The sequence below is a fragment of the Scyliorhinus canicula genome, chromosome 2 (genome assembly GCF_902713615.1).
Source record: "Scyliorhinus canicula chromosome 2, sScyCan1.1, whole genome shotgun sequence".
NCBI classification, from domain to species: Eukaryota; Metazoa; Chordata; class Chondrichthyes; order Carcharhiniformes; family Scyliorhinidae; genus Scyliorhinus; species Scyliorhinus canicula.
The window spans coordinates 276,615,595-276,629,332 of record NC_052147.1 but is presented as its reverse complement, the minus strand read 5'-3'; the positions used below and the strand labels follow the sequence as shown (position 1 = coordinate 276,629,332).

The following is a 13,738-nucleotide window of genomic DNA, read 5'->3' as shown; positions in this document are numbered from 1 at the left end:
AGCAAGATGCCATCCAGGTAAGAGCAGCCTGCCTGGTCAGGATGAACCAGTGCCAATTTGCTCGGTTATTTCTGAGTCAACTGCATTGCTGTGGGTTTGGAGTCACTACCAGACAAATTTAGCAGATTTTGGGGTGGTAAATGGGATTGAGAACAGAGGGAAGAAACCATAGAACAAGTCACAAAATTTGGGTGATGGGGTGTAAAAAGACACTGATTTAGATAATGCGCACTCATTTATATAAATAGCAGCTGAAATGCAGAGTGTGGTGGTAAATACAGGCAACAGTCCTGAGCTTGCATTGCACTTACCCAGTTTGTTCCAAAACCATGCAATGTGGAAAGCCAATTTGCTCATCGGAAGATCAGTAATGTCAGTTGTGGGATAAAGTACTGGGTCAGAACATCAGGGTTTGGGGGGGGGGGGGGGGGGGTAGTAGTAAAGAGAATGTGAACTAGACCACAAGACATGGGAGAAGAATTAGGCCACTTGCCCCATCAAATCTGCTTTCAATCATGCCTGATATTTTTCTCATACCCATTCCCCTCCCTTCTGCCCATAACCCCTGATCAATCAAGAACCTACCTATCACTGTCTTAAAGACCTTTTAATCTACAGGAGGATGAATATGCCTTCTCCAAAAGTAAAATGAGACACAGAAAAGGCAAAACATTTCCAAGTTAAACAAAAATTAATTCCTTTATTATTTGAAAGACCTGGAAGGCAACACAGCCTAGTAAGTGTCAGTACAAGTGAACAGTGCGCATCATTCTTGCTGACATCTTGCCTCTATATTACAGCACTCAACGGAGAGAAAATAAAATTAAAGGTTCTCAGACAGATGCAAAAAAAAAAAACTTGGGAGAAAGATTAATCCCACACTCCCAATTACAATGACCGAGCATCACACACAAGCAAGTCAAGAGTGGGGACACCAGTCAAAACCGCCAGGCGGTGATTTTCTTTGGGGGAAGGAATAAAGTAAAGTACAACTATAAACAATCTTCATACAGTATAATAGAATTTTTAGAGTAGTGGGGAACATTGGCGGTTTCCATCTTATTGTGCTGATTTTAAGTATGAGTAGTTTCTTATAACTAAGCAGATTAAAATAAAGGGAGCAGAGTATTGACAAAATAAAATGATCAAAAAGTCTGTTTTTGCTACAAGTTGAGTAGTTCATAGCCTAAAACCTACTCCTTCCTGGTAACACACCCAATAACATGGAAAATTAAATAATGGGATGACTGAAACAGGTCATCGCGTTACCACCTCCACTCGACAACCTGGTGACACACAAGATTTGTTATGAAAGGCTCGATTGTGGCAGATGTGGAATAGATGTTTGTACTTCAGGGAGAATTCATAACTGCGCCACAAATGTAACTTCATTGCAGTTAATGAAAGCCTATTTGTGATAATAAAGATTATTATAGGGAATTCAGAAACAGCAGTGAGAACATGGGACCTGTAAGTCTCAGGATTAGTTGAGGTGAATAGCAACATTTATACTTCTAAGAGAAGCTGTTCCTATACTGTAAATTCTATATACAGCAAAGTAGCAATATAATGCCAAAAGCATAACTGGAATAAAAGTGACAGAAATAAAGTGACTTAAGAGGAGCAAATTGTTCAAAGAGTCTGAAGGGATCCAGCCAGAACAAGACTCCACAATACAACTGCTCCACAAGCAACACAATACCACCCTCACCAGGGAGCTGGATTTCAATACAGCGGTGGTAAACCTGGGACACTCCAAATAAACCATAATGGTTGTAAGCTGGACAGTTCTTGACTGCATGGGGATGGAGGCAAGGTGGGTGGTCAAAGCAATGTTTCTACAAGGGCAAAAAAAGTTCATTTAACAGACATACTTTTTATTTAAAATTTGGTGCATGGGAAGCTATCAGATTAAAAAGCGAGTGAGCAGTTTGGACACATGTATCGGCCAATCTTACTGTATCTATACAACACAATCGAGGCCCACTGGCATTGCTGCATCAAAATATAGAAACCATTTCCAACACCGGGGAAGGATGAAGATTACAAGTGTAGCTGGTCTTTATGGCCAATAATTATTTATCGCCACTCCTCCCCCAAACCCTTTTCATTGAAACTGATCTACCCTGCAGACAGCCTGCCAGTTGATCAAACACACAACCGCTCTTTTAAGATAAAAGTTTTTCATTACATTTTGCACTCATTTGGTTTAGAATCCACTTTTAAAGCTTCACAACACGATTAATTGAGATTTTATTTATTAAACCATCGCATATCCATTGTCCAATGGCATTCCTCGGCAAGATCAGATTTAATCTAAAGTTGACAATTTGTATTGCAGGTAAACCTGCTTAAGCTTATTACTGTGCAACAGGTTAATATGGACATGGTGGTGGGATGCAGAACCAAAGTACAAGAGATACCCTGTTACAAGTCACATTACACAAGATGATTCACTCCTTAAGGTACTAAAAAGATCCACATGTGCGCACTCCCCCAGCGGACCTTCCAAGGACTTAAGTTTACATTATCCCCCCCCTCCACCCGGTAACTACCCATTGTTTCAAATGTGCAGTGACTGCTCACAAGGCATTGCAAAGTCGAGGGATAAACATGAGGAATAAAAAACAACCCCATCATTTTAATAAAAAGCAAAATATTGTGGATGCTGGAATATGAAACAAAAACAGAAAAACTCGGCAGGTCTGGCAGAATTGGGGGAGAGAGAAAATAGGAGTTAACATTTCCATATGGACTCGAAACAGTAACTTTTCTCTCTCTCTACCAATGCTGCCAGACCGGCTGAGTTTTTCCAGCATTTTGTTTTTGCCCCACGTCATTGGAACAGTGGATTGGTCCCTCATTTCACATGGGAAAAGGATCCCCAATTCCGAAAGGTGGGCTGTGCACATGTTGGGGAGGTTTGAAGATGGTGATGTTGCATTGTGTTTTTTAATTTTGAAAACAGCACTCATCCATCACCACCAGCCCAGGAACACTAAGGATAAGAAGCATTCATTGTGCCAGAAAACTAGAAAGTGGAAAAGCAGAAGCTAGGATTCACTGTGCGTGCAACACAATGAAGGATGCAAACTGGCAACCCAAGTCAGACATAATTAAAATCAACAGTGTGCATGTTACGTGACGGGGTTGAAGTCAGAATTTGCCAACACGTAAACTTTGCAATCCATAAAGGACTGACGGCTCAGTTAGCAAAGGCAATGCAATGGATTCACACACAACCAGAACACCCCATATTGTGAATCTGGCACATGATATGCTCATTGCACTGTGAAACCAGCCCATTATATGCTGTCCACGCATCAGCGCTTTTTTATTAATTTTTCTTTGATCAAACCAGGCTAAGCTCATTATTTCAAAGCTCTGGGGTGTTACAAACGGGAAGCTTTTTTTAGGTTTCTTTGCTTGCAATATAGCTTGGCCTGGGGGTGGATAAGGCCCTTCATTATTAATTTTATGCTCAGATGACCATTTTGTAGGTCTCCAATTTGCCGATCAGGTTGTAGAACGAGAATATCTTGCATACTGTGGGTGAATTCCAGGTCCTACAAGACCATGGTCAAGACTGGAAATGGTTGAATGCCAGGGCAAACCAACTGGTTGAAGATCCTTGGCCTAGTCCCATCTTGCAGCATGATTGAGCACTGGTACTCGTGTGTGTGTCCAAGTCAGTGCCATGTCCTCATGCAGACACCCAGATTAGATTTCAAAAAAGGCCATAGTTCCTGTCTGAGGCAGGCACTGAAACAATGTATTCAACACAATCAAGCTACAGGCATTTAAATTGACCCCCAAACTCTGGCAACTTTGGGTCGCCCCACAAGGGTCGTGCATTTTCTTTTAGATTGAACCCTGGCCTATTCTCCCTTTCCCTTCAGCAAGGAGCGACACAGTCAAAAGCAGCCTCTCTTCACTGCTGTTCCAGCTAGACAAACACAAGGAGGGATCTGAACCTTCATCGGGCTCAGAGGCCATGGCCGAGAGGCAGCAAGGGTAGAGAGATATAGTGGCCTTTCACAGTTCTCGTACTGCAACAAGGCCCCGATGAAAAGGCTCCTTATAAAAGAGTGCTTCCATAATTTTTTAGCAAAGGCAACTAACCAGAGCTGCCAAGATGTGACAGTAGCTGAGGAAGACAGACAGAAAGTGCAAACATATTAAGCAGTACACAGAGCCGAGATACAAGAACGCAAGTAATTAGTGCCACTTTTCATTGAAGCAAGAGGGAGGGAGAAAGAAAACCGTTCACTGCAAGTGCTCAAAGGGGATATCTCGGGTGCAGACCTTACTCATTAGTGCAGTGCTCCCACCGCGAGTCTCAAAATCTCAGCAGGGCAGCATCTAGCACAATAACACGGAAACCACGACATCTGCTGAAAGACGCACATTGGGGTGCACTTCTCTTAAAGCAGAGGCTGCTGAAAATAGTTAGAGTGTTGCTGAGGGATATTCTGGACTTGGGAGGCCATGGGGTAGCTTGCAGCCGGAGGCCCGCTGATGGTAGTGTTCTGATAAGCAGACATGTCATTATTCAGTCCTGCTTGCGATGTGTATGGAGCGGCTGGTCCAGTCGTCACCTGAAGGTTTGCCGCCTGGTTCATGTATGCTTGTGGCGGTCCAGTACTGTTCAATAAAATATTTTTTTAAAAGATTACTTTCAAGAAAATTTGACACAACAGATCTATAATTAATAGGGGCAAAAACTTGTGCAGAACACTTGTTCAGCCTCAATGGTGGCTTGTGTCTAGTTCCGGACGCCACACTTTAGGAAAGATGCGAAGGCATTGGAGTGTAGATAAGATTCATCAGAATGGTGCCAGGGGCTTCAGTTCAGTTCGGAGAATTGAATCCGCCTAACCTGCACATCTTTGGATGGTGGGAGGAAACCCACACAGACACGGGGAGAACGTGCAAACTCCACACAGTCACCCAAGGCTGGAATTGAACCTGGGACCCTGGCGCTGTGAGGCAGGAGTGCTAACCACTGTGCCACCGTGGAGACTTCTGGGGAAGGCAGAAAGGGATTATTTGTACAGCCTCCTCCTCCTGTTAGTTGCTTAATTGTCCACCACTATATACGACTGGCAGAGGGAGTGAAGTGTTTTGATCCAATCCAATGGTTGTGGGATCGCTTAGCTGTCTACTGCACGTAGCATCTCCGTTTGGCATGCCAGTAGTTCTGTGTTGCAGCTATAGCAGGTTGACACCTCATTTTTAGGTATGCCTGGTATGGCTCCTGGCATGCCCTCCTGCACTCTTCACTGACCAAGGGCTGATGGTAATGATAGATATTGGAGGATATGCTGAGTGAAGAGTTTACAGCTCGTGGTTGAGTACAATTCTGTTGCTGCTGCTGATGGCCCACAGTGCCTCTGGATCATTAGACCAACCCGCTGGATTACTAGTCCAGAAAGAGTACCACAATGTCACCATCCCTACCTCACTCGCTCAATCAAGAACCTCGGATGTGAATGGAATATGGGGAGAAGAATAATTGTTATTCATGACCTTGGGATATGCCAAAGAAAATCTTTGACCCTCGCCCTTTCAAATAAGGTAGCCCAGTGTTTCTCATCATATCCCCAAGGATCACACCAGGATTACTCGGCCTCTGCCACAGTCAGATCCTCAGCAATGCACGTGACCCAGTGTCAGCTTTGCATCTTGCTCTTTCTCCCTCAGAAGAAGTGGAGTGCTTGCCCTGGCTGCTGTGTGCCGGCAGTGCAGAGAGGAGGAATTCACCGCTCAGTGGCATCACCAGCCCAACTTCACAGGGCAGCAGAGGGGCATCAATTTAACATCCGACAGTGCCGCACTTTCTCTGAACTGGTCTGGAAAGCTAACCTAGACCTTGGAACTCCGGTTTCTGGACTGGGGCTCGAGTGCATGACTTTTAACCACATGGATGAAATCCACGTTCTGGACTGAGCTTGCTGCTCACTGCAGTCAGATATAGTAAAAGATACATGGAACATAGAATTTACAGTGCAGAAGGAGGCCATTCAGCCCACCGCCCCTTGGACCGAGCACCCCACTTAAACCTATAACTCCACCCCATACCTGTAACCCAGGAACCCCACCCAACCCCTTTGGACATTAAGGGCAATTTAGCATGGCCAATCCACCTCACCTGCATGTCTTTGGACTGTGGGAGGAAACCGGAGCCCCCGGAGTAAACCCACGCAGACACGGGGAGAACGTGCAGACTCCGCAGAGACAGTGACCCAAGCCAGGAATCGAACCTGGGACCCTGGAGCTTTGAAGCGACAGTGCTAACCACTGTGCCGCCCACCACAGTGGGAACATTGTCTGCCTGCAGCCCGTGCACAATGAGTACCTTCAGGATAGGGAAAAACAGCTTGCGTGATCCACAGGCTAAAGTTTTTTTAATTTTTAGTTTTAAATTTAGAGTATCCAATTCTTTTTTTCCCAATTAAGGTGTAATTTAGCATGGCCAATCCACCTACCCAGCACATCTTTTTGGGTTGTGGGAACGAGACCCACGCAGACACGGGGAGAATATGCAAGCTCCACGCGTACAATGACCCGGGGTCGAACCCGGGTCCTCAGCGCTGTGAGGCAGCAGCCATGCCATCCCCATCCACAGACTATAGTTAACCTTTGAGAGTACTGTACCTCATATAGGGTATCTGACTGCTCTGGGATGCAGTAGCTGAGTTCATGGTCGGGGGCAGAGACCTCAGTGCACCAATCTGCTCTGGTCCTAAACTGTAGCCATGGCTGGCTGCCACCTGCGAGATGCCGGCTGGCATATAGGTCGCACTCTGGGACTGTCCTGGATACACCTGTGGAGAATGAAAAAAGTAGCATGTGACTTACCATTTGTGGATGATTATAGTACCCCAGACAATTGGGAAAATAGAAGCACGTTAAAGGGCTTTACCAGCGAGTCCCACATCCCATGTAAGAATAAAGGAAAAGGTGGAGAAGTGACTGGATAAATACTTAGAAGGGAAAATATTGCAGGGTTATATGGAAAAAGCAGGGAAAATATGGCTTCATTAGTTAACTTTCTCAGGAATCATAATGGGCCCAATGTTCTCTTTCTGTGCTGTATGATTCTAAGATATGTAGACCTTTCTGGAAGGGGGCCCGGGGGGTGCAATTAAGTACCATCAAACCATTGTTGATGGTCATAAAAACCCATCTGGTTCACTAATGACCATCAAGGAAGAAAATCTGCTGTCCTTTCCCAGTCTGGCCTACATGTGACGCCAGACCCACAGCAATGTGGATGGCTCTTAAAATGCTCGAGGGCAATTAGGGACAGACAACAACTGCTGGCTTTGCCTGCGACGCCCACATCCCAAGAACGAATAAAGAAAATCACTATACCAGAGAACAATTTCTTTAAAAATGCAAAAAAAAGTTATTTAAAACGCATTATTTGAATGATAAAAGTTTCTCCAAAAAAAAAATCATCACCCATCTGAAGATGCAAGATAGCCAGGCTTCAGCAGGCAATGATCGTCAGGAAGTGATGATTGTCATCTCTCTAGCCACCTTCCTGATCTATCCAAACTGGAACTGGATCTCACAATCCCACTCCCATCATGCAACTCTGCTTAATATGTGGGAAATGGAGAACCCAATCAAGGCAAACAGGGTCGAGTGAGAAAGGAATCAGGGGTCTGACTGAGTGAGTGCACAAACCATTCCAAATTAATATTCACAATCCCCAAATAAACAGTCACAGCCACTTGCACAATTAGTTGCAGCCCCAACTTCTGTTTTTGTTTTAAACTGTGAGGCAAATAGGAGAGCTAATATGGTTAACCACAACTTCTCAAAACTAGAACTATTTTGCAATGCCGATCATCAGAATATCATCTAAACATTGACATTCAATGGCATTACCTTCGCTGAATTCCCCCACCATCAACATCCTGCGGATTACCATTCATCAGAAAACTAACTGGACCAATCACAGTAATACTTTTTTTAAATTAATTTACGGGATGTGGGCGCCATTGGTTAGGCCTACATTTATTTCCTATCCCTAGTTACCCTTCAGAAGGTGGTGATGAGCTGCCTTCTTGAACCGCTGCAGTCCCTGAGGTGTAGGTACACCCACTGTGCTGTTAGGGAGGGAGTTCCAGGATGTTGCCCCACCAGTGAAGGAACTGCAATACATTTCCAAGTCAGGATGGTGAGTGACTTGGACAGGAACCTCTAGGTGGTGGGGTTCCCTGGTGTCTTGTCCTTCTAGATGATTTGATTTAGATTTGTCACGTGTACTGAGGTACATTGAACAGTATTGTTCTGGGTATAGTTCAGGCAGATCGTTCCATATGTGAAAAACATAGGACATACGATAAATACACAATGTAAATACACTGACATCGGGTGCAGCATACAAAGTGTAGTGCTATGCTGTACAGAAGATGGTAGTGGCCATAGGTTTAGAAACTCCTGCAGTGCATTTTGTAGATGGTATACACAGCTGCCACTGTTCGTCGGGTGGTGGAGGGTTTGAACGTTTGTCGAAGGGTTAGTAATCAAGTGGGCTGCTTTGTCCTGGATGGTGTCAAGCTTGAGTGTTGTTGGAGCTGCACTCATCCAGGCAAGTGGGGAGCATCCCATTACATTCCTGACTTGCGCCTTGCAGATGGTGGACTCGCCGTAGGATTCCTAGCCTTTGACCTGCCCAGGTAGCCACAGTATTAATATGGCTAGTCCAGTTCAGTTGCTGATCAATGGTAACCCCCAGGATGTTGATTGTGGGGGATTCAGCGATGGTAATGTCATTGCATGTTAAGGGGCGATGGTTAGATTCCCTCTTGTAGAAGATGGTCATTGCCTGGCACTTGTGTGGTGTGAATGTAACTTGCCCCTTGTCAACTCAAGTCTGGATATTGTCCCGGTCTTGCTGCATTTGGACATAGACTGCTTCATTATATCAGCAGTCACAAATGATGCTGAACATCCCTACTTCTGACCTTATGATGTTGGGATGTCATTGGTGAAGCAGCTGAAGGTAGTTGGGCCTAGGACACTACCCTGAGGAACTCCTACAGTGATGTCCTGGAGCTGAGATGATTGACCTCCAACCACCACAAACATCTTCCTTTGTGCCAGGTATGACTCCAACCAGAGGAGAGATTTCCCCCCCCCCAAATCCAATTGATTCTAGTTTAACTAGGGCTCCTTGATGCCAGACTCGGTCAAATGCGGCCTTGATGTCAAGGGCAGTCACTCTCACCTCACCTATGGCATTCAGCTCTTTTGTCCATGTTTGAACCACGGCTGTAATGAGGTGAGGAACTGCGTGACCCTGGCAGAACCCAAAGTGAGCGTCAGTGAGCAGGTTATTGCTGAGTAAGTGCCGCATGGATGGCACGGTAGCACAGTGGTTAGCACTGCTGCTTCACAGCAGCAGGGACCTGGGTTCAATTCCAGGCTTGGGTCACTGTCTGTGTGGAGTCTGCATGTTCTCCCCGTGTCTCCGTGGGTTTCTTCCGGGTCCTCCCACAAGTCCCGAAAGACATGCTTGTTAGATGAATTGGACATTCTGAATTCTCCCTCAGTATACCCGAATAGGTGCTGGAGTGAGGCGATTCATGGATTCTCACAATGGCTTCATTGCAGTCTTAATGCAAGCCTACTTGTGACACTAATAAAGGTTATTGATAGCACTGCTGATGACTCCTTCCACCACTTTGCTGATGATAGAGAGTAGACTGATAAGGTGGTAATTGGCTGGGTTGGATTTGTCCTGTTTCTTGTGTAAAGGACACACCTGGGCAATGTTCCACATTGCCGGATGGGTGCCAGTATTGTAGCTGTACTGGAACATCTTGGCTACGGGGGGGGGGGGGGGGGGGGGGGGGGGGGGGGGGGGGCAAGTTCTGGAGCACAAGTTCTCAATACCATTGCCAGAGTATGGTCAGGGCCATAGCCGTTGCAGTATCCAGTGCCTCAAGTCATTTCTCGATATCACGTGGAGTGAATCATATTGGCTAAAGACTAAGATCTGTGATGCTGGGGGCCTCCAGATTAGACCGAGATGGATCATCCACTTGGCACTTCTGGATGAAGATTGTTGCGAATGCTTCTGCCTCATCTTTTGCATAGATGTTTTGGGCTCCTCCATCATTAAGTAATGGGATATTTTTGGAGCCTCCTCCTCCAGCAAGTTGTTTAACTGTCCACCAGTATTCACAGCTGGATGTGGCAGGACTACAGAGCTTAGATCTGATGTGTTCCTTGTGAAAGAGCTCTGCCTATTACGTGCTCCTCTGCTGTTTGGCACATAAATAGCAGGGGCTGTTTAACACAGGGCTAAATCGCTGGCTTTGAAAGCAGACCAAGGCAGGCCAGCAGCAAGGTTCGATTCACGTATCAGCCTCCCCAAACAGGTGCCGGAATGTGGCGACTAGGGGTTTTTCACAGTAACCTCATTTGAAGCCTACTTGTGACAATAAGCTATTTTCAAATTTCAATTTCAAATAGTCTTGTGTTGTAGCTTCACCAGGTTGACACATCATTTTTCAGTATTCTTGGTGCTGCTCCTGGCATGCTCTCCTGCTCTCTTCATTGAACCAGGGTTGATCCCCCGGCTTGGTGGGAATGGTAGAGAGTGGGGGATATGTCGGGCCATGAGGTTACAGATTGTGGTTGAGCACAATTCTGCTGCTGCTGATGACCCACAGTGCCTCATGGGTGCCCAATCATGAGTTGCTAGATCTGTTCGAAGTCTATCCCATGTAGCATGGTGGTAGTGCCACACACAACGATGGGGAGTACCCTCAATGTGAAGACAAGACTTTGTCTCCACAAGGACTGAGCGGTGGTCACTTTTACCGATAATGTCATGGAAAGATGTATCCTTCTGTGGCTACAAGAGCAGGTCAGAGGCTAGGAGTCCTCACCTCCTTACTCCCCAAAGCCTATCCCACCACCCGCAAGGCACAAGTCAGGTGTGTGATGAAATATTACCCACTTGCCTGGAGGAGTGCAGCTCTAACAACAAACCACCATCCAGGGCAAAGCAGCCCCACTTGATTGCTACCCCATCCGCAAACATTCACTCCCTCTAGTACTGATGCACAATGGCAGGAGTGTGCAATGTCTACAGGATCTCACCAAGGCTCCTTAGACAGCACCTTCTAAACCCACACTGACTACCATCTGAAAGGACGAGGGCAACAGATACATGGAAACACCACCACCTGGATGTTCCCCTCCAAGCCACTCACCATCTTGACTTGGAAATATAATTGGCCGTTTCTTCACTGGGTCTAAATCCTGGAACTCCCTCCCCTACAGGACTGTGGGTGTGCCTACACCACATGGACTCCAGCGGTTCAAGAAGGTGGATCTCCACCAGCAACTAGAGGGCAAATAAGGATGGGCATTAAATGCTGGCCCAGCCAGTGCCGCTCACATCCCATGAATGAATAATAAAAAACACAATTTGAAACTGAGGAATCCTCATCGCTAATGGACTTGGTGCACTGAGCGTCACATTGAGTTTGAACCGGTTGGGGTTTACTCAAGCATTTTAGTTTTCTAAGGTGGATGAATCAGGTGCTATGTCTTAGTATGTGACAGAGGTCAAGAGGACACAGGCACTCTGCACAGTGCTCAAGTCAAAAATCGTTAGGGCTCCCTGGCCCTCAGTAATGGGTGGGTCATTGCTTCAAGATACCATCCACTGACCACCAGCCAAGCCTACCTCTCTGAATATGCACAGCACTAAACATTTTTAGATTGCAATAGATTTCAATTTGTGCGTCCAATTCTGCCAAATCTGGAAAGTGAGAATGAAATACTCCCGAGGTGAATAAGCAGCAGAGTAAATCTCTGTTTAATCCCTCACCGGTGTTTCTTGGTCCCTACCTCAGCAAAGAAGTCCCTACTCCACGCGTGATAGATTTAGATTTGTCACGTGCACCGAGGTACAGTGAGACATACTATTCTGCGTACAGTCCAGGCAGATCATTCCATACACGAAAACCATCCCCTTTCCTGGTTAATGCTGCCAGGGTTTCCTGGCATGCGTTGGAACTAACCTGCATAGGAACGGTGGCTGACTGTTGTGCATAGTAAGCCTGTGCCTGAGCTTGTGACTGGGTCTGAGGCTTGGAATACATGGAAGAGTACATAGGCACGTCATTCATCAATTTGTTGTACAACTCCAAGGCTTCTAAAACCTTCACGTTCAGCTCCGACAACTCCGAGTGCTTCCTGGAGTGAGAGAGAGAGATGGGGAAGGTCACTTGCAAGAGGAGTCATTATGCATAAAACATACAAGAAAAAGTATTTTCAAATCAACCCTCAACAGATGTGTAGATTTAAATAAAAACTTACATCTCATTTGAAAATAAGTTTCTGTAGTGCATAAGAAAAAGGTGAAACTTTCCACTTCACCCATGAACAATGTCTTCGTATTACATTCTCTCACGCACTATTATAAAGCAGATTTTTAAAAATAAATTGATAGGATGAGAGTGTCGTTGGCAGTTGCCCATCCCTAACTGCCCTTAAACTAAGTGGTTTGTTGGGCCATTTCGGAGGGTAGGCTCTCATTTAGGCCAGACCAGGAAAGGACAGCAGATTTCCTTCTCTCAAGAACACTACTGAACAAGATGGGTGTTTACAACAATCAATGATAGTTTCATGGTCACCACGACTGAGGCAAGCTTTATATTCCAGATTTTGTTTATTAATTGAATTTAAATTCCACTAGCTGCTGCAGTGGGATTTGAACCCACGTACTCTACATTCCTAGCTCAGTGACATTACCATTACCCCACCATTTCCCTTTAAGGGATTTAAGATTTGCATTTACAGAGGGCTTTTCACAACCAACAGTAATCTCAAAGTGCTTTACAACCAAGGAAGTACACAAGAAGTTTGGACTTTCTATCTTAAGTAGTTCAAACAATGCAAATGCATTGCTGAAACAATTCTCAAACCACCTTCACTCAATCATACCGGTCCCCTCAGTAACAGGCACAGGTCTTTCCTGTTATCTTTATCCCAGTGGAATCAATACTGGTGTGAAGTACAAAGCACGCAATAGATCAGCGCTAACAGCCCCGACGCCGCATAGACCCCAACGAGTCACAAAGGCAGCTCACTACTTTCTAAAGGACAATTAGGAATGAGCAATCAAAATGCCTGCGTCCAGTTTTTAAAAAAAAGATAAACTCTGCCTCAGGGAACAGAGGACCTGGGTTCAATCCCGGCCACTACCCCGTGTGGAGTTGTCACAATCCAGAAGATGTGCAGGGTAGGTAGGTGGATCGGCCACGTTATATTGCCCCTTAATCGGAAAAATCAGGAAAAAAAAGAAAGTACCCTACTGGTTCATTATGTGGAAAAGTGCCAAAATGACACATCGAACATTTCTGGCAAGTTGACAAAGCTTCAATGCTTTATTTGCAAGAACAGAAAAGGATTTAAGCCCTCTATATTCCACAGTCAATCCAGGTCAATCCACCTAACCTGCACATCTTTGGACTGTGGGAGGAAACCGGAGCACCAGGAGGAAACCCACGCAGACACGGGGAGAAAGTGTAAACTCCACACAGTTACACGAGGCCGGAATTGAACTCGGGACCCCGGAGCTGTGAAGCAGCAGTGCTAACCTCTGTGACATCGTTCAAAGGTATCTGTGCTTCTCCAGTACTAGTCTCTTAACCACCCACAAGTTGTAATTGCTCCACCACTAGTGGCCGGGCCTTCAGTT

The 13,738-nt window shown here is 45.6% G+C and overlaps 1 protein-coding gene across 2 annotated transcripts in view; it reads right to left on the bottom strand.

Annotated features, from left to right (window-relative positions):
• Positions 1–672: 672 nt before the first annotated feature.
• Positions 673–13,738, bottom strand: part of stam2 (signal transducing adaptor molecule (SH3 domain and ITAM motif) 2) — an 82,447-nt gene continuing 69,381 nt past the window's right edge. For both annotated transcript variants that reach the window (XM_038790094.1, XM_038790093.1), the window contains 3 exons: positions 12,057–12,231; positions 6,658–6,827; positions 673–4,644 (listed from right to left, as the gene is read on the bottom strand). In XM_038790094.1, coding sequence (XP_038646022.1) covers positions 4,425–4,644; positions 6,658–6,827; positions 12,057–12,231 — 565 coding nt within the window. In that variant the 3' untranslated portion in view covers positions 673–4,424. The remainder of the gene's footprint in view (positions 4,645–6,657; positions 6,828–12,056; positions 12,232–13,738) is intronic.